Source organism: Notothenia rossii, assembly GCF_949606895.1.
Source record: "Notothenia rossii genome assembly, chromosome: 5".
In the NCBI taxonomy this organism is placed as follows: domain Eukaryota; kingdom Metazoa; phylum Chordata; class Actinopteri; order Perciformes; family Nototheniidae; genus Notothenia; species Notothenia rossii.
This window is the reverse complement of record NC_136903.1, coordinates 71,739,775-71,760,763: the sequence shown is the minus strand read 5'-3', so window position 1 is coordinate 71,760,763 and position 20,989 is coordinate 71,739,775. Positions and strand designations below refer to the sequence as shown.

Genomic DNA, 20,989 nt, shown 5'->3' with positions numbered 1-20,989 from the left:
AGAAGAATAACAACACTGTAGATCACCAACAGTATGGTTTATTTTTTATTCACAGGCAAGTCAACGTTGTAGCAGTAAAAGTCCCAAGATAGCTCCTGGTGCAATAAAATGTTCCCTTGCAGTGTTTTACTATTAAGTCTGATGTTTTTCTATTAATATTGCTGCTGCATTCATGTGTATGTTGCATCATGTTACTGCTGTAGATGTATTTCCGAGCCGCTCCGATTACAACGAGAGTTACAACGAGAACGTGACGTCATCTTTACACTAGACGGATCCTTTCTAGCCATAACCTGGGCGGTTGAGGGAGTGTGGACATGTGCCCTCTAGTGGTTATGTTCCAAACAAAAACATATTTACTGATCAGTCCACCTGCTACCAATTAAAGAAAAAAGGATTACAAACATGTACTGCCAATGGAATCACACTCTATGGGTTTACACTGAACATAAAATAAGCATTTGTCCCAGGGAGCTGTTCATGGTGTGTAGGCCTATTGTTGTAATAATGTAGTGTTTAAAAAAAAAAAAAGTATTAGCAAAAAGGCTTTATATAAAATCTAAATGTCACATATATATATATAAATATATATATATATATATATATATATATATATATTTACTCTTGACTTATACTGCAAAATGTATAATCGACATTCTGCTGAATTTATGTGTTTCTATAATATCATGATTCATGTCCTCACTCTATGCGCCAAGCGGTTATTTTACACAACTACGACACCCACAATTCATAGCATTTCCGGGTAAAAGCGGATATGCTCTCGGATTGGCTAAAACACCTTTCAAAAACAGTTCGGGGAGTAGTTTCCATGATAGCTGAGGATTTGAATCTTAAAACTGATCTTAGACACAACATACCTTTGCTTCGTTGTGAACACGTGTCCTTTTTATCTGCTGTAAAGGAAAGTGTTGTTTCGAAACTCTCCCTTAGAGGTAAGTCTCAGTTTAACGTTATTCGATTCCAAACTAACGTTAGTAGAACATGTTGTGATGAACGTTGACGCTAACGTTAGCTAATCGCGTTATCGAAATTCAAAATCAACAAAAGTGTATTTAATCTGAATTAACTTGTTTATGCAGCTGTCGACATGAAGTGCTTGAAAGTGGAAGAATATATCAAGCAGACTGCTTCTGTGAAAGAGACGGATGTTTTACGTCAAGAACTACAGGTTAGCAAACAACTACACCTACCACATACTCCTAGCGACGAAACAAGTATTTATTTCACTAACGTGTTTTAAGCACTTGCATTTAAACAACACGACTGCCTGTTTAAAAGGTTAAATTCGGCCGATATCCTTTGATATGTTTAAAATAAGCATGCATGGTGCCACCCCGGTATGATAACGTACACAACTCCTTTGAAAGAGACTCTAAACCTGTTGTTATTTATGTATTTTCTCCGCAGAAGTATGTGAAGAGTCAACCCGGCCTCCAGGGTCGCACAATATGTGACAGGATCATCAGAGCCTGCAACAATCAACTCGGAGTTGGATCTCCAATTTCTGACCATGTCAGTGTGTTGGTCCAGCTGGTGGAGCTTTCTCTTCACGGCTATGATGTTTCTGAAGCACTTGTTGCTCAGAGCAGTCCGCTGTACATGGAGAAGATCATTTTCCATATTGTCAAAAAGCTAAGCTCCCTTGAAGCTCACAATCAATGTAGCCATGTAGCTGGGTTGCTTTACGGCAGGCTTTCTGTAGCTCAACAGGTATGTGTAATTGATATTCTTTGACAGAAAACAAATTGTAAACTATTTAAATAATTTCTTTGCTTTATTTTATAATTTTCTAACATTTTATTGGCCAAACGTTTGAAACGAAAAAAATATCAGCAGATTAGGATTCAAGGTAGGGCTGCACGATATTGGAAAAAACTTACATTGCGATTTTTGTCCCCCCTGCGATATATATTGCAGTATGAAAACATACAGGAATTGAAGAAAATACAGTTTTTACCCCGCAATCCATTCTTTCTTGAACTGTAATGCTATACAATTGTTATTTTTGTAACTATATTTAACCGGATGAAGGATTTTAGTCACGGACGTCTGGATCTTAAGTTATCAGAGCAACAAGCTGAGCTTGCTCGGTTAGCAGCGCTAACCTGTGACGTCACAGAAGTGTTCAAATCTGGATCAGTCTGTATCAGATCTGTTGAAGCCCCTTTTTAAGAGATTTGGGTATGGAGGAAAATAGAGAGGGTTGTGTTTTCTGACACTTGGTGAGTTCCCTGGAACACCAGGGACACATATTCATGTATAAAAGACGTACAAAAGTGCATTTTGCATGATGGGTCACCTTTTAATAGAGGCGAAGTCCCTCCCTTTCCGGGGGACCTCCATGGGACCTTATTTCGGAAAAATTATGTATTGAAGTCAATGGAGAGAGAAAGATTATCTATCGATCCCTTTTGAATTGGGCCACGAATTACACATAGTTGATTGTCAATTTAAAAGTTAAGTGAAGTAACACATTTTTTGGTGTGAAACGCTCAATGGTCTAGGGCTGCTCAATTAATCGTATTTTAATCGCGATTACGATTATGGCTTGTAACGATTACGAAAACAACGTAATCGAGATAAACCGATTACTTTTTTGGGGGGGGGTTTCAGTTGAATTATACTTAAAGTTCAGGGTAATCAACTGTTAAAACATACTGTTCACATTTTTTTCTCTCCAATAAATGGATGTTTTCAAAGTCAATGAATAATCTCATTTAATAATCGCAATTACAATTATTGACCCAAATAATCAAGATTATGATTTTTGCCATAATCGAGCAGCCCTACTCTGGTCTCACACACGTTACCAACACCAAGATGGCACATTTCACAGAATGAGGCAAAAAGTATTAAAAGAGGAGACTACAAGTCTGGGCATGTTGAGAGCTGTATATACACAATAGGGGAGTTAGTCGGTTCAGTAAGAGCCAGCATGCGGGACCGGCTTTACAAGGTTTCGGTGAGTAACACGAGTGTACTGTGTAACGTTAATGACATCACTTACGCGACTCTGGGATTTGTAGTCTTTCTAGTTGCGTATTTTTCATAGTCTTATATTTCAACAGTTTTATGTTTTATTTTTTAAGATTGACAAACATCATATAAGTAATTCGTAGCACAATTCAAACGAGATCGAAAGATACGTTTTCTCTCTCCATTGACTTCAATTCATAATGTTTCCGAAATAAGGTCACATGGACCGGAAGTAGATGGGCGTGACTTTGCCAATTTTTTTTTTTTAAATCGTCAAGTGATGTGAATATCGCAGTTATCGTCACGACACGATATATCGTGCAGCCCTAATTCAAGGGCTTTATTATCATATGCACAGTAGCTACAGTGTAGTTATGGCAATGGAAATCTTAGGTCAACATGCAACATATTATATATAGGACACAAGACAATAAATGAAAGAATAAAATAGTGCAGGTTATGTAGCTAAACCAGTCCACAAGTAGTGCAGATGAAGTTAACTATATACATGTCAGAAAATAAATAAATACAATAAGCTAAAGGATGCAGAGAATGTTGAACATGACCAAGATTCATTTGTAATGGAAGTTGTTAGTTTCAGCACTATTCCAAATCTTCACTTCATGATTTAGTTTTCAGCATCAGAACTAACCAGGTTATTGTTTTATGCTCCATAGGCTGAGGACTACTTTGCTCTTGTGCGAAGCTGCTTTTCGGTGCTCTGGAATGGATTATCTGCAACCAAAGACATAAAAATCCTAAATTCACACGACAAACTTCACTGCCAGATGCAAGCTCTGAGCTTCCTCTTGCTGTTGGACACAGACAGTGCAACCCCATCTATCTCCAAAGCCCCCATATACACAGAGGACGCCATCACGGAATTTGAGAGTAGCTTTGAAACGGTAACCAAGGACAATGCTTATTTTCTCCTTCAGAAAATGCAGACACTTTTCAACAGATGTTGGACTGGCAGCGATGGCGCTGGGTCCAAGCAGTTGACTGTGGCATCAAGTATATATACGCTCTCAGAAATGGCACTGATTATAGTGAAGATGCTTTGTAAGTTTGCCCACTATGATCTGGCCTCCACCTTTTTGAGTGAAATTGAGAGCAAGCTCAAAGACTTGGCTGACTGTCAGTGTACAGCTGTGGTGCTCGGCAAGTGGGCGGTAAAGATTCATTCCACAATGAAGGCCGGCGTTGAGAGTGGCCCGGCTCTGACGGAGTGTGCGAGGGCCCTGAGGTCTCTATCAGCTGACCTGGGGGACAGAGAAGCTCACGCAGTCCTAGAAGCATGTGGACTCGTGTTATGGGCTGTCGAAAGTGACCACAGCAACGGATTGAGCGGACCTGTGCTCCTGGCTTTCTTTTCTTTTCTTGAGGAGCACCAAGAACAGATAATAAAGGTTCTAAAGAAGGTAAGTGTAATTTCTGAGCTTGAAAATAATCACATTTGTGCTGTGCTTAATTGCTTAAAGAGGTGGTCAATGTATTTTCAACAAATAACCTTTGGCCTGTTTGATTTTCAGAGTTCGACATGCCAGGCTGAGCTCAGCAGACTGCAGCAGGCTCTCTGCATCAATATCTACCAAGGCTTTGGATTTGCCTATGAGAGCATGGTGGCATTACAGGTGAGGTTGCTTCTTTTGCATCCTTTTTTCATATTTATTTTTGTATTTTATTATGATGATAGTATCAATACTGAAGAGTCACCCAGATGCCACTACTCCTGCCGTTGGGATTGTACTCTGCTACAAGTTGACTGATTGTGATTTGTTGTTCTCAGCTGGAGAACAGTGAAACCTTGGACAGAGTGCTGCTGTACTGCCAGGCCACAGCTGGACAGATGATGACTGAACTACGTAAACTGTCCAGTGAAAGTCTTCTCGTCAAATCAGGTGATTACATTCTCAATTACTAATGTGTTAGCGGTTCAGAAATGTAGGGCTGCAACTTATGATTTTTTTTGTTTGGCTCATCCGCTGATCGTTTGGTCTACCAAATGTCAGACAATAGGCGCATCCACACCGCAGTACTTTTCCCACTTTAGTTCCGATATAGTTCCGAAATGTCGCGTTCACACCAAAAAGAGCCGGAACTAAAATTAGTTCATGAGAACCTTTTTACTCCCTTTTACCCCTGCTAGAGAGCAGGGACTTTTGTGGGAGAAAAAGGTTCCTATGTCTGATTGGCTGGGCGGAATGCAAACCACGCCCCGTAAAACTCAAAAAACGTTTTGTGAAGCCGCCATTTTATTATCCTTGCATTAGCATTATTAGCATTAGCCCAGCACAGAAACGCAGAGAGACTAACTTATGGCAACACAAAAGAAAACATGGGAGCGGTGGAGATGAGGTGTCGGCGTTCTGGCGATTTACTGAAGCCAGTCCCCATCTCCGAGGACTTCCGGCCGGGGACTTCGGGTGACAGTATACGCCGTGAAGTTGTTTTCGGCCTGCCAGTAAACCCAAAGCAGCAGCAGCAGAAGAAGAAGAAGTGACGTCAGCGGCTTCATTTGCCTAATCCTCCCCCAGGGATTTATTCCAGTGTGAACGCGATCTGTATTTAGTTCATGAGAACTAAAGAGTTCTCATGAACTAAATTCTGATTAACCTTTTTGGGAAAAGTACTGCGGTGTGAAAGCGCCTTTTTAGTGACATTTCTATCTCAAGGTTCGAGCTGATGTCCTAAAATGTCTTGTTTTGTCAATTTAAAAACCCAACGATTTTTACTTTACCTCTATAATTAAGAGACTGAAAACAGCATTTTCTCCTATTGTTGAAATATTATTTATTGATAGAGTAAAAGTTGTTGTTTTTCATCCTGCCAATTGTTGCAGCTCTGCTTACTTGCATTGCAAAATACAGATGTATAATATTGTATGACATTTAGTTAATTTTATGATACCATGTGTCTTGCAGTGATTTCTGTGAGCAACTTAGCTTGTGGATTTTACAACCGGCGTCTCTATGACCAGGCCTTCTCTCTGGTTGAAATCCTCTGTCGGGAACTAAGCAAGAATTGCCCCACCTCGCTCTGTGTCGATAGGGTAAGTTTTATCATATACATTGTCTTAAGAATGACAGACTATACTATACAAATTACATCATGCTTGGTTGTCAATATACATATTACCTACGATGATGTATCAGTTTGAAGTAGTTATATTTGCTCAATGGCTTCAAGTTTTCTAGGATCCACATCTCAGGATCCTCAGGAATATCCACTTTGACAAATGTAAACATTTTTAAAAGTTTTATTCTGTATTCGTTTCACAAAGCCGGATCATAATTAAAAATAACATCTTTACATTTATGGCAGACTGAGATATTGTTGTTGAATGTGTGTATCTCAATAGGTGTACTTTATGTTCTTTGCAAGATATTTGATACAATACTCTGTGAAATTATGTGGAGATTTATAACTTTTGAGCTTGCTCCAGAAGTTTGCACACATCAGCATCATCATATGGACAATTTGTATCTGACTCCCATTTGTGGTAAGTAATAATGTTTTCACATTCAAGACAAATGTCATATTTAACATGGCTTTTCACTCCTCAGTTGAGCCGCCCGTTCATGTTGGCTGTGCAGACGTCTCGGCGTGCCGGACATCTGGAGCGGGCGCTGGACTGGGTCATCCTGTGGCTGAAGGCTCTGGGGGACAACATCACTTCTCACATGGCTGAACCTGTCTCTCTGTGGGTGAAAACAAAGACTGACGCTGCCCGTAACTCTGAGGAGGACATCCGTCTCAGGTACACACAAGTTATAATGCAAAGACTCTTTCTGACGTTTGTGACAACATTTAAGCTCTCAGAGAATGTAGATCATTGCATATTAATGTAAAGGCAACATGTCCATCCTGAAACAGGACATTACATGATGGATTTGGACCCGACGTCCCTGATGAGAGAGTAATGCTCTGCCTATTGGAGGAAGAGCTACGTGCCTATAAGGATGTGGCAGGAGACACGTCTCAGGAGCGTTACAACACACTCTGTGATCTGTTGGACATCTGCCATGAGGACAGCTCACACACACATCTGCGTGCTGTCTATCTCTCTGAAATGGCCCAAGTTGTGTGTTACCAGGATTTCAGTGAACAGACTGACTGGTAGGAGCTTTTATTTAGATCGTTTTCCCTAATGAATGGTGCTCCTTGATGAATACAAATCCAGACTAAATTGTGTGTTCAGGCCAGGGCAAACTATTTCTACTGTTAGTCTCAACAAGCTGGACCAACAGGTGCATCATCTTTCTGTTCATATACTAATTTTGTTAATTTGTAACTACACAGCACGGCAGTGGATTTCACCCATGAAGCTCTACGGCTACTTGAAGGAGAACCAGAGACTCCAGAGAATGCAGACAGGCTGAAGGATGACAAGGCCCATGCTTTACTCTGGCTCTATATCTGCACTCTGGAGAAAAATCTTCAGGAGGTGAGCTTGTCAGGATATCAATATGCAAGTTATTGTCTGTCATAAAAATCGAGTGAAACTGAAATTTAAGACTGTTATCATACTGGTTTTTATCTATCTGTGTTTAAGTCTTGATTTGATAAATCGACTAAGCATCTTGTGATTAATTACTGATGTTTGTGTGTTTTTGGTCAGGGCATTGAAAGGGACAAAGAAAAGCGAGAGTCAAGAGAGCAGTCACGATGTTCAGCCAGTCCCATAGGAACTAATGATTTAGATTATGAAGATAAGCAGAAAACACAGGAAAGCATTCCGGTCTATGAAGGCCTGCATTTCAACCTGGCTGCAGAGAACAGTAAGAATATGCATGTATTTATATCTTACCAGTATAATATGATGACTATCTGCTAAATACGATATATTTTTTTTGTTTATCATTAGCTGAAATCTTTTTCATTTTCTTTTAAGATCTGTGCAAACCTCTGGAAAGAGCCCTGGATGAGTGGTCTGCTCTTCTGCAGAGTAAAGTCCTGCCTTCTGTCAGAAACCCCCAACAGACCTGTGGCTCCCTCGCTGTGACTGCGGCTCTCTTCAGACTCATGGCAAAGGTAACGACACAAAATGTGGTCACAAAGATTTAGTCTCAGTTTGTTAATGAAAAGTCAAACTAAAATGGATATAATTCCCCTAAGGTTTTCCATACAAGGCGGTACAACCACACAAAATATTTTCATTATCAATTGTGATTGATTTCTAGATTTAATGGTTTAGTCGTCAATTAAATGTCAGAAAATAGTATTAAAAAAATCCTAGCAATTACTAAAATGCCAAAATGTTGTCCCTAAATGTCTTGTTTTGTTTAGCCAAAACAGCTTTAAGAGAAAGCAGGGTTCTCCATATTTGAAAGGCATACATTGCAGCATTCTTTTGCAATTTATTTCATGAAAAGTGTGTATCTGATAGTGGATTCAACCATTATCAGAAAAAGTGATTTATTTTACTGTAAAAAGAGGTATTTTAGTGTGTTTTCCTTGGTCAGATTGTTAGAAGTGTTGCTCGCTTATTAGAGCAGCGGTATTAATGACAATCTCATTATTCTCTTTTATAGCCTCTGAAGGCTCTGGAAGCTTACCAACTTGCGATTGGACTTTCACGTGAACTCGCTGACGCCCCTGGATGTGCCACCTCCCTCTGTCAGTCAGCCAGCATCCTTCTGGATATGGGCTCCCCTGATCTGGCTTTGGTAATGCAGCTTTATAATTATTCACACTGTAGTAACATATTTTATTTGTTGTGCTGCATCTCACTTTGTTTATTGTACTATTTTGAAGGCCCAACTAGAGCAAGCAGAGAAGTTTCTTACCTCTGTGCCCTCCGATGATGGACCTTCTTATCTGTCTATGACGGCAGTTCTGCTGAAAGCTCAGTACTGCTACAGCACAGGACAGGTAGGTCACGCACTAGCAATATTTATTTTAATATATGATTGTTTTTGGATGGTTTAGTTCAGTCTATCAAATTGCCCCTCTCCTGTTTGGGCATATATCAGGTGGATCATGGGGTAACATATCTGTGTGAGGTGCTGAAAGAAATGAACACGCAGAGGCAGTCAAAGAGCTTGTACCTGCTGCGGGCTCGCACGCTCCAGACCTGCAGCTCCTATCTGAGTTTGGACTCAGATGCACTGCCACAAGCCCAGAGAAACCTTATCACCCAGCACGGTAAGCTAAGGCATTTACTTCATTCAACTAAATGGTTTAAAGTTTGCATTTTGCAATGTAAAGGAGTGGATTGCAGCTTTCATTAAGTAAGGACTTGTGATTATTTCTCAGGAACAAGAAGCCTGGACACTGCCCTGTATGAGAGCCTGAAGCTTCTGTGCAGCCTGCTGGTCGCTTTAGTGGGGAAGGGGCTATACGGGACTAACAACAACAGCAGCAGCTGCTCAGACACACGCTTCATCGACCAAGGTACGTTTGTCCCACACATGGACTGACAATACATGCTGCTAATACAACAATAATGTCTCCTGTAGGGTTTTCCTGCAATGTTGGTTGTACAAAGCCCTTTTCTATGTCTTTTGTTCTCTGCCATTGTTTAATTCATTGTGTGTATTAGTTTGTATTATTCAACTATGTAGTGTCTCTTAATGCTGTTCTTTTAACAGTTTTGAGAGCCAAGTCTAAGAGATGTCCACAAGGTTTCCATTGTCAGGGTGTCCGCGGGGTCTTAAAAAGTATTAAAAGTTGATAAATCAATTTAGCGAAAATTAAGGCTTTTAAAAAGTATTAAAAAGGATTAAATGGCATTTTCCAAGGTATTAAGAAGTCCCACAGCAACGACAACATGAAACACCCTTTAATTTACTGAAACGACATGTCGGGAAACCCCACAAGGCGGCCCCATGCATAGCGCGCTGTTTCGTTGCCTTGCTCCGCTCTGTGTGTGTGTGTGTGGGGGGGGGGAATAAACGACTACGTTAACGGGTCCCAAGGTGGGAAGACCGGCATACGCAACGCTCTGGGGGTCCAACGGCTCCGTGTGTGCCCTATATGATCATTTTCTGATAACGATGAAAGAGCCCGCCTCCCTCTCCCCACGTCTCCTGCTGCTGCTGGGCTGTCAGAAGAGGGGGAGGAAAAGAGAGGCAGTCACTGTTTATTAAATATTATTATATTATTATACAGAGAACAGAGTCGTTATCAATTTGTTTTAAAGCTCAATAAATAACAAAGAAGACCTCTGACCAGCACTTTCCTAATTTTGTACGGAAGATTTAAACTTTAACGGACATGTTGACCGGCGGAACATTTTTTTTACGGAAACTGCCCCACGGTCCCCTCGTTCCTTGGAAAAGGCGGAGAGGTGGGTGTTTTTCATCTGCTGGTGGACTACCTGAGAGATACAGCAGGAGAACACGCCGTCCACCAAGGAGAATAAACAGAAGGGCAACCATGGCAACCATGCTCCGGGTTCTTCTTCGCTGCTTTTGGTGTATTTCGGGCGGCAGCAGCGCCACTTACAGGCATGACATATGTACTACATCGTTTCCAGCATTTGCAGCGGTCTAGTGTGAACGGACACGTTAATAAATCGAATGCGTGTGAAAGAAAGCCTTTTTTGCGCTTGCGTATGCGTTTTACCGTGTGGGGCCGGGGTCTAAGCCAAACTATATACGGTCACAGAGATCTGCTATTTTAAAGTAAAGTCAACACATATAGACCCTAAATATAGTCTATATTAAGAACGAGAAAAGTCTTAACATATATATCCTTTTTTGTAAACATATGACAAATGTGTGAGGGTGATGAAGTCAGAGCATCGTCTTATGTGCCAGGGCTTAGCCCCGGACAGCCCCAGCCCAATTTAACCCCTGGGTATTTGTGAGGGAGCTCCTATGGCATTACCCCGCTGAAGCTCACCAAAGTTTAACATATTTCATAGTTCAAAGTTTTGTCAATTGTTTTGTTTATTGGTCAAATACTGGTTTCTAATGTTTTCTGAGGAGTTTTACTGGAATGAAAGAGCAAAGAGTACAGAAGCAACAAAGCAGCATACTGCATTAAACCTGACCTTCACGGAGAGGTTGAAGTTCATGTGGAGAGAAGGCTTCAGTAGTCTGTCTGCACTCTGTTTAGTTTTGCTATCTTACAATCAATATAGTAAATGTGAGGTAAAGTGTGTTGCCAATATAACCGGTTAGAACTCAAAGTTGCGATGAGGTCTTAAAATGCATGGAAAGGGTCTTAAAAAAGGTCTTAAAAGGTATTAAATTTGACTTCAGGATTCCTGCATATACCCTGATTGTACATGTACTGTCGGTCTGCTAAAAGGGTAATACAATCTTTCTATCTGATCCCCTCGCCCTGTGCAGGAGATAACTTGGTGCTGAAATGGCAGCTGCTCTCAGAGCTGCTGAGTTGCTCTATGAAGATGGTGGCTGTGAGGAGCAGCTGTGGAGCCATCAATGACGCCAGGCTCCAGTGTCTAGAAGCTTTGAAACTGGCCACCAAGCTGCAAGCACTCAGCCAGTACGTACATGTGCATGATAGTTGGTTAACTCCAAATGGTAAAGCAGGATCCAAAGGATGGATGGGGCCCTGATATTATTAGCTCAAACCGGCTATTCTTAAATATTTAGTTTCCTGTAGTGCACAATGCTAAATCTTCTTTGGGCTGTTAAGCTTGATGTAGTGTTAAAGCATATTCATTAGACCTGAAAATGCACCAGTGCTCGGTTGAGCATGTAAAATACAATTTATACAGCATTGTGCTCTTGCGCTTTATTGATTTAAAATTCCTAAATGTTATACTTTATCCGATAACTCCTCCTGTACAGTCTGATGCAATTAAATAGAACGGCCCAGTAGTACATCTTAATTAAACCAGCTTATTATAGATTTGTTTTCATAGAGGTGGTGATTTAACTCTAATGAGGTGTAGTGCTGTAGCTGAACTGCTTTATTATGTTAACGGTGTTTTCCATGTATTGCAGGGCTCTTAAGTGCTGTATTGTTCATGTGTACCTTTTTTTTTTTTAAATGTAACATTGTGACCGTATTAATTAGTTCCATTAGTGCATGCTTAACAATGTTTTGTAGTTATAATAGGCCCAGGACACGGCACAATGAATATAAAACTGAGGAAACAACACCAACTCTTGCTGTTGTGATGGCATTAACTCCTCCTTTTCTTTGTCATTGTTTAAGATGTGCGGAGCTACTGGTGATCAAAGCCGAGTTGGAGCTGATGCTGGGGGAGAAAGATGAAAGTGGAATTGATTTAGACAGAGTCAGAGATCTTCTGGACCTATGTACAGGTATGTTGGAAACAAAGCACCATGTTTTTAGTAAAATTGTAACGTGATTGATCGGACTCAGACATTTGCAAAATAAATAATAATGACTTGTTTTGTGTTCTTTGCCAGCAGCATTAGGAAGCATATCAGTTTTCTTGAACAACTAAATGGACTTCTTTGTATTGGTTTTTCTTCAGATTTCTCTGATCACGTGCAGAAGGCAGAAGTGAAAATCAAACCTAGGAAAGGTCGCCCTGTGAAGAAGTCACAGTTGCCCCTTCCTGCTTTGGAGGATGATCTCAAAGGCATGCTGAGAACCAGGTGGAATAACAGAGAGCCTATAGTGAGGGATCTGAGCAGCTCACCCCCTCTTAAAGTCCAGCCTCGCCGCTGGCTCTCCTCCCTGGCCCATGAACCGGCCTGCCCCTGCCCCTGCTGCTCTGAGCCCTGTCTGGGCCGCGCCACCGCCCGCTGGGCCGCCACTCAGGCCGACCTCATCCTCCAGCTCGATCCCAACGACGCCAAAGTCAGTTTCAAACTTCAATCGGCAACATTAACTCGCTGCAAGAGTGTTGCTGCCAAAGTTGGGGCAAAATTGGCTAAACTCTTTCCTCCCCATGGACCTTCAAAAAGATCCTCTAAACCCTCCCTGATGCATGACGTGGTGGGCCGCGTCTACCTCCACATGGCCCTGTCTGCACTGGAGCCAAGGCACAACAAGGTTTGTGGGATATGGAAAGTACTGGAAGCTGGTTTGGCATTTGTTGATTCCACAACTTCACATGTGCTCGGACCCGTGAGAGCAGGCCTAATGGCAACCAAAGCTATTGTGTCATTGGTTACCTTGGCTGAGAAAAAGGGCTGCACTCCAGAAGAGTTCTTCTCAAATGCTTGGACTTGGAACACATCAAAGGAAGATCTGAAATCAGAAGAGAAAGCAGTGCCTCCCTCATCCTTGCTTAAAAAGCCCAAAGAGTCCATTAAAAAAATTCCTGACAAAACAAAGGAGGCCAAGAAGGTGAGGACTGTCCCGCCCAGGATTCAGGGGGCTGGCTCCTCCACCAAAGGAAAGCGGCTGATTCACATGATGCCAGTAAGGGTGAAGCCTGACCTTGGAGCTTTTGGCTTTAACACAGAGGTACCTACTTTGTTCTGTACTCCTATTCCAAAGGTAAAAGCCCCTCCCACAGAGCAGAAAGCACAGAGGACTGCTCCTAAGATACAGTTCAATGTGTATGAAGAGTTGTCACCAGAACGGAAAAAAGCCCAACCTGTCCCTGGAGCCCCCAGACGCACAAATAAACCCTTTTTCAAGGTAAGCATTTTATTGCTGCATAACGTATAGTTGTTTGTTATTATGTGGGGGGAAATGAGAATCAGAATAGCTTTATTCGTCCCACAGAGGAGAAATGTGCATTTGTTACAGCAAGAAAAGAGCCAAAGACAGCTTAATATGAACTAAGACGCATGCATAATAAAAAAATTGAATCTTCTTTGCAATATTTCAATACAGCTGGATTTTAGCGATGAGAGTGACACGGAATCCAACACCCAAGCCGAGCCTAAGGGAGAAAAAAAAACAAATGTCCCTAAAAAGCGAGCCACCACAAGAAGAGCTGCGCAGAACAGTAAAACGGCTCCAGACCCCCCTCCTGCAGAGAAGGTCCCAGCCAAGAGGCAGACCAAGGGGAGGAAGACCACTGCACTCCCCCAGTCGTTTTCTTCTGAGGATGACGAGACTGTGGTCAGTCACACTGCCACAGCAAGAAGAGGAAGATCCAGAAAGGAGCTTTCCAGGCCAGACCCAGATTCACTGGAGAAGCCCGACAAGATGCGGACCATCGAGGAGGAAACCACTGGAGTTCTGGACATCAGCATGGAGCAGCTCAGGGCATCCGACACTGAGACTGAGGACAATCTTAGCAAAGATATTGGTGAGTATTTTATGCAATGGTGAACTTTGTCAGATACGTTTAATACATTTCCTAATTGATACAGACTCCACGTTGAGTGTATACCATCCTGTACATTAGATTACACTATACAAGAACATGTAATGTGATGCAGACCACAACTCTTCTTAACTCTTTCCACACAGATTTCGAAGTGCTGCGGAGGGATACGTATTGTGCGAGAGACCCCCTGTCTGAACTGAAGAGCAGAGGTCATCTGAGAGAAGCTCCACTGACCCACCTCTCTCATTCCGACACCAGGCCAGGTGAGAGGGAAACATGTCATTACAGTCTTTTCTTAAAGCAGTAATTGATCACATACGTTCAAGCATTTCGCCATAGAAATACACTCCAAAAGCAATAGTTAGGGCTATGATATCTAAGATGTACTTGTACTTTTCTCCATTCAAATGTCTAATAACTAGATGAATTTATGTTTTTTGTTGTTTTATGTAGTTGCATTATTCCAAATGTTTGTTCTCAAACTCAGAGAAATCAGTCATTTTAATCAAAGCAACGGTCTGGCTTGTTTATTTGCCTTTTAATCTGAACCACTCTGTATCTCCTATGGACATTAGTCAGCATTGTGGTTGATCAGCCAGAAGCTGAGATAAAGATGTCAGCAGCCTTAAACTGTTACGGCCCGTCCACACAGCAGCTTTAAAAAAATCTTGAAAATCTTGGAGCTGGGCGTGTCTGAAAGGGGATTTTTTGCAACCAACAACCAATCACATGAATCTCCCGCCCCCGACATACAAAGCAATAGCAATGTTAAAACGAAGTAAACTGGATATAAAATCCCCAAACAGGCGAAAACCTACCAGTTTCACCCACTGTCTCTGCCACCTCCCTCCATGCCTGGTTCCTCCGGTTTGTATCCCGGTGAGTTATTAGCGACTGGTCATAAAGAACCGGGTGATTTGCTATCGCAATAACTAATTTCTCCTCCATTTTCAGGAATATAGAAAATGAACTGCGGTCTGGCTCTCCCAGCTTGCACGCAGTTTGATTGGCTAGCGCTTGTACTGTCAGATTTGCATAAACGGGATTTGATTGGCTGACGCTTCCACCTCAGCTTCAAAAGTTGAACATTGCTCAACTTTTGAATCCTGAAAATCCTGGAAATCTTCGCTTTGCTTCCCCACAATGCCGTTCGGCGAAAAGCGAGGCAAAGTGACGTCACCCCATTCAAAGTCAATGGGCAGAGAAGCGTTGGAAGATTTTTTTTAACGCTGCTGTGTAGACGGGCCGTTATAGGTAGCTGTTTAACTTTGTTAATCAAATCCCGTCTACTTTTTCTTTTTCTCAGACAATCTTTCACTGGAGGATGTTGAGTCGTTGCTCCTCACAGCCTGGCTGGCCCTCCAGCACTTTCCCTCCCCCTCCATCTACACCACCCTTTGTGCTTTACTGGCGTTGACCAAGGGACAGCAGGACCCCATAACTACAGCGATGCTGCACGCCCAGTCTTTGGGAATCACAAGTCGTCATCACACAATCAGGCATTTAGCTAGTTGTCTCAAGTAAGCATCTTGTTTGTATATTGTGAAGTCTAGATTTCTCTCTTACCAACATTTTGGGTTTTTTATCCAGATATCCCAAATTCAATGATTTTACACATTGTTTAATTCACATTCCCTTGATGTGTTTTAAACAGAAAGCTGAAAAAGGCTTCCAATGAGCTCACAGACAAGATGGATGCTCTGAGTCTAGGTGAGCCCGGCCCGAACGATTCCAAGAACTCTACCGAACAGAGGCTGGCACAGTTGGAGAACATCTTCTCCTTCCCAACTGCTGACTCATCGTCTTTCCCCAAGAGCCACTGCCAAGAGTTTACCCAACAAATTCAACACCTTCCCACAGGTAAAGAATCTAGATCTCAGTAGCAAAATGGGAACATTTTAAGGTGTTGTCTTGTTAATGACTTGATTTAATTCAGATTACTGGATGCTTCCGTTCCTAATAAGATAAGCAAACTCCTTTCTCTTGGTGCATCCCTCTCTTTCCCTTTACAGGGGTGACAGTGTGTGTGCTGTCTGTGCTTGGAGTAAAACCTGGAGAGGTGGGTGACAGCATAATATTGTCCCGTCTTGAAAAGGGAGCTGCACCGGTCACTGTTCACATCTCCACCTCGAAACAACAGGTGAGGATGGCAAATTGTGGTACGAGTAGGTAGACACAATCTGAAACCAGACCATTGTAATTACTTACGGCTTAAGAAACATGGTGAATTTCCCCATGCTCACACGTCCATTCTTTATCAAGTAACCTGGCTAAATAATTTTTTTTACTATTGTAGTTTAATTGAATGTAAATATGATGAGGCTGTGGCTCAGAGGATAGTGTGCTGGACTTCGAATCAGGGGATAGCAAGTTTGAGTCCCACTGCAGTCAGCATGTCGTTGTGTCCCTGGGCATGACACTTCACCCCAAATTGCTCCTGTGGGGATTGCCCACAGTATTGAGTATGTAACGGCCCGTCCACACTACGGCTTCAAAAAAAGCTTGCCGGCGGGCGTGTCTGAAGCTCGACCAACAACCAATCACATGAATCTCCCGCCCCTGACACACAAGCAGCGGTTTGATTGGCTAGAGCTTGTACTGGCATATGATTTGATTAGCTGACGCTTCCACCGAAAGCTTCAGAAGCTTCAAAAGTTGAACATTGCTCAACTTTTGCAGCCTGAAACGCCAGGAAAGCTCCGCTCTGCTACCCACAATTCAGTTCGGCGAAAAGCAAGGCAGCGTGACGTCACCCCATTCAAAGTGAATGGGCAGACGCGTTGGAAACCGTTTTTGAAGCTGTAGTGTGGACTGGCCGTAAGTCGCTTTGGATAAAAGCATCTAACAAATGACATGTAATGTAATACCCCACATACACCCAAAATGGTGAACACAGCATCTGCTTTCTTTGCATCAATTAGTAAATATGTTACACTAAATTCAACAAAGTATCTTGCAATGAAATAATCTTGTTCATCCTTAACATCTAAGATTATAACTCTGTCTCTGTCTCTATGTGTTCTGCAGCACCCCATCAGTTGGCTGGTGCAGGAGATCGATAGCATTCAGGTGGAGCAGAAGGCTGTGAGCTGCGTGTCTGAGAAAGCCCAGTGGTGGGAGGGCCGCTGGGCGCTTGACTCTCGAGTTGAGGTAAGGGGAGGGGGGGGGGGGGGGGTAGACCGAGGGTGCTGCCCGGGACCCTGAGGGGTTTACAATGCCTGTTCTATTCACATAGATATACTTCAGTTATACACTTCCACTGACAGGATACAAAATCAATGTTTTTGTCTCATTTAGCTCCTACTTCTTTTCTTTCAGCGACTGTTGAAGGAGATGGAGAGATTGCTGGGATGCTGGAGGAGCTTTCTTCTACCTCTTTCATCGGACCCTGAGCCCTCCAGACAAGCCCGGCACCTTTGCAAGTCCTTATCTGCAAAGGGAGTGACAGTTAGCGAGGACATGTTAAAGGTGTGTGTTGTTTTTAGCTTCATGGACCTTTAGCAGCAGCATCAGACCTTCCATTTAGGAACAGCATAACGGCAGACCCTAACACTTTGACTCTTGTGTTTCAGGTTTTGCTTTCTGCCTCCCCTGAGCTCTCCCAAGCAGACCTAAGGAGATTTGGTCTCGGAGTTTCTCCACAGTGGGACACAGAGTGTGAGCAGCTGCTTCTTACAGCTGTGACCCGGCTCGCTGACAGAGAAGAGCCCCGCGGCCATGTGGTTCTCATCCTGGACAAGGTTGGTTTCATTAGCTTTGTTAAATACTTCACTATCCTATAGTCTGCTTTGTATTTGGAAGAAAGCTCTGACATGTTATCAAAATGAATGTCCTACTATTATTACCTGCAAATAATAAAGTGGATCTTCATCAGAATAAATCTGTTGTATTGTTTTTTTAATTGTTTTTTTATAATTGATTTTAGCCAGTTCTTGCTGTTTCTATACTATACTTGTATTCTTAACTAATCATTTAATTTGGTCCATGTACTTAGTTATTTTAGCTCTTCGACTTGTTGTCATCAATACTTATTTTCCATCGTAAATGACTAAATCTGACCACTACTGGGTTTAATTTAATTCTGTGTTTTTAAGTCTTTAGATTTAACTTTTTGTAACCTAGAGAAACATTGGTAGTGCTTTTGGAAGCCTTTTTTCTCCCAAATGTAGAGGTTTAATCTTCTATCCTCTTACGTTTCCAGTACCTTCAGAAGCTGCCATGGGAGAGCATCTCCATGTTAAGGTCTCGCTCGGTCAGCCGGATGCCTTCTCTGCACTCACTGATTGGACTGAGCATTCAGAAAGAGGTAAGATTTAAGATCTATTACTGAGCCAATATGGCCTGTGAAGGTGCTGTTTAACTTCCTCCCAGTGAAGTTCAGTGGTGTCTATCACCACAACTGTGTAAATTGAAGGAGAAAACTGGAGGAATGACCCTGGTTTTGCTGTGTGTGTATGTTTACTGACAAATAGCACTGATTTGTTGTTATTTACATCTTCTCCTTCAGAATGACTCTGACTCCATCCTGAAGCAAGGTGTGGATACAAAGCAGGTGTTTTATGTGCTGAACCCTGATGCCAATTTAGAAAACTCTCAAGAGCGATTCAAGGAATGGTTCAGCAGGTGAGACCAACACTCATGGGGGAAACAATATAATTTGTCTTTCAGTCCACGGTGTGTTTTCTTCCCATTTACTACTTTACAAATCTTGTTATAGCAAACCGGATTGGGACGGTGTGTGTGGAGTTGCTCCTGACACGGGTCAGTTGGAAGAAGTTGTTGCTACCAAGGATCTATACATGTGAGTATTTGATCTTAAATACCTGGCTGGCTGAGGATAAAACCAATAATTACAGTTCACAACACTGCAAGATGGAGTTGGTTACAGATTACACAGTCAAAAAACGTGATGATTACTCCAATTGTCTGTACAGTAATCGTTTCATTTTGAATCTTTGAGAATGAACTTTTCTTAGGTTTTAGGCTGTGGAAACAAAATATGTCCGCAGAAACTTAACAGTTGCAGGCCTTAAGCAGATCATTTTCTGTTCAAAGCTCCCAGTCAAAAGTTAAAACATTTATATTACAAGTATGCAGAAGAGGATAGCATTTACCTAACAGTATTTAACTGTTTTATTAAGAATTATTCACCAGATTCTATCCTGCTTTACGTTGTAACATCAATGTTACACCATGTTACCCTGTGTATCTTTAGTTACGTGGGTCACGGTGCAGGTGCACGATTCCTGGACAGCCAGACGGTCCTGAAGCGTCAGATGAGAGCGGCGGCTCTGCTCTTCGGCTGCAGCAGTGCTGCTCTGGCAGTGCGCGGGGATCAGGAAGGACAAGGCATCATCCTCAACTATCTCATAGCAGGCTGGTGAGATACCCGTCTTTACTTGCAGCTGAATAAGGATCAGTGATAATCATAAATACTATTAATACATTTTATTTCTTTTTTTCTTCTCAGCCCCTTCGTTTTGGGGAACCTGTGGGATGTTACAGATCGGGATATTGATCGCTTCACCAAGTACTTGTTGGAGTCTTGGCTCTCTGCTGGGTCTGGAGCCCCCCTCCTGGATTATATGGGCCCGTCACGCCAGGCCACACACCTGAAGTACCTCATCGGAGCGGCTCCTGTGGTCTATGGCTTACCACTTCACCTGCAGTAGATGTACTTCAAACCCTTTTTAATATCTGGATGTTAACATATTTTTAAAGTTGCAATTTTTTGAGAATATGACTTGAAGATCAAAGAACTGCCTTCTCTATATTTAAACCGATGCTTCCATTTTTTTAATGTTTTTACTGCGGTGTGAATGATTTTTATTATATTGCTATTATTAGCAATTGGTGTTGAATGCATTTTTTATGTAATCAAACAATTTCAATAAAATGTGTTCTTGCATACAGTCTGTGTCTACGTTTTGAAAATGACTATTATTAGTCACTATTATGTAAAGAGCTGGGAAAAATTATACATGCAGTATTATTAACAATTTACAAGAAACATGCTGTGTAACTGTGAACAAGTTACTTTTTATTTGGTACAAAATCAGTTTACTGTGGTAAGTTTAATCTTAGACATCACATCTTTTTACAATACTAGTTTCTTTACTTCTGACATATGGCCATGTATTGTTAAAGGTGTTGAATTCACATAATTTAGGAAAAACATCTGGACAAAATTAAAGTATAAAATCCATAAGTTTCTACTGATGTATACAATTCCTCTGGCAATAATGAAATTGACTTGAACTTCAAAGTGCATTCTGACATTTGTACTTATTGAATTAAAGAGTTATGCTTATTTTATACTATATGTATTCTTTGGGCACATGGGACTATTACTAATACTGTATAGAATTGATTATATATATAAGGGGGGAAAAAACTGTTTCCCCATGTGTAAAAGACTAGATAAAGCGTCATAAGATAATGGCTTTATCTCAGACACTACAAGGAACACAATCAAGATTTTGGTATCCATAAGCTCATAACAAGCTACATATTGAATAAATGCAGACGCGCAGTGAAAATAAATCCTATACAATACATCAAACACAATTTTAGTGTTATTCCAGATCTAAAACAAAGTTCTGACTTTAGACATAAATAAAAAATGGTAAACATTTGTATTATGTCATCTAAAATGTGCCCAAAAATATGTCCGTACCACATTTCTTGACTTCTGACCAATCAGAACAAACGTTTTGTCATTTTTCATAACGTTTTTTTTTTTTACATCATACCAAATGACTGTTATGGCACAATTGAGTTCTCGGTGGAAGAAGCAGGTGCATTTGTTTTGTT

The 20,989-nt window shown here is 41.6% G+C and overlaps 1 protein-coding gene across 1 annotated transcript; it reads left to right on the top strand.

Annotated features, from left to right (window-relative positions):
• The first annotated feature begins 794 nt into the window (after positions 1 to 794).
• On the top strand, positions 795 to 20,088 carry espl1 (extra spindle pole bodies like 1, separase). Its single transcript, XM_079683130.1, has 32 exons — positions 795 to 953; positions 1,101 to 1,189; positions 1,429 to 1,731; positions 3,675 to 4,418; positions 4,530 to 4,631; positions 4,787 to 4,898; positions 5,922 to 6,049; positions 6,564 to 6,757; positions 6,874 to 7,116; positions 7,300 to 7,444; positions 7,619 to 7,778; positions 7,892 to 8,031; positions 8,532 to 8,666; positions 8,755 to 8,871; positions 8,973 to 9,144; positions 9,256 to 9,393; positions 11,298 to 11,454; positions 12,133 to 12,242; positions 12,419 to 13,536; positions 13,735 to 14,155; positions 14,320 to 14,439; positions 15,483 to 15,696; positions 15,831 to 16,036; positions 16,189 to 16,316; positions 17,204 to 17,326; positions 17,495 to 17,644; positions 17,749 to 17,916; positions 18,378 to 18,482; positions 18,684 to 18,799; positions 18,894 to 18,977; positions 19,392 to 19,556; positions 19,647 to 20,088. Exons 1-32 carry the CDS (start codon positions 830 to 832, stop codon positions 19,846 to 19,848), a joined length of 6,633 nt encoding a protein of 2,210 aa, XP_079539256.1. The 5' UTR covers positions 795 to 829; the 3' UTR covers positions 19,849 to 20,088.
• The last annotated feature ends 901 nt before the right edge of the window (positions 20,089 to 20,989 follow it).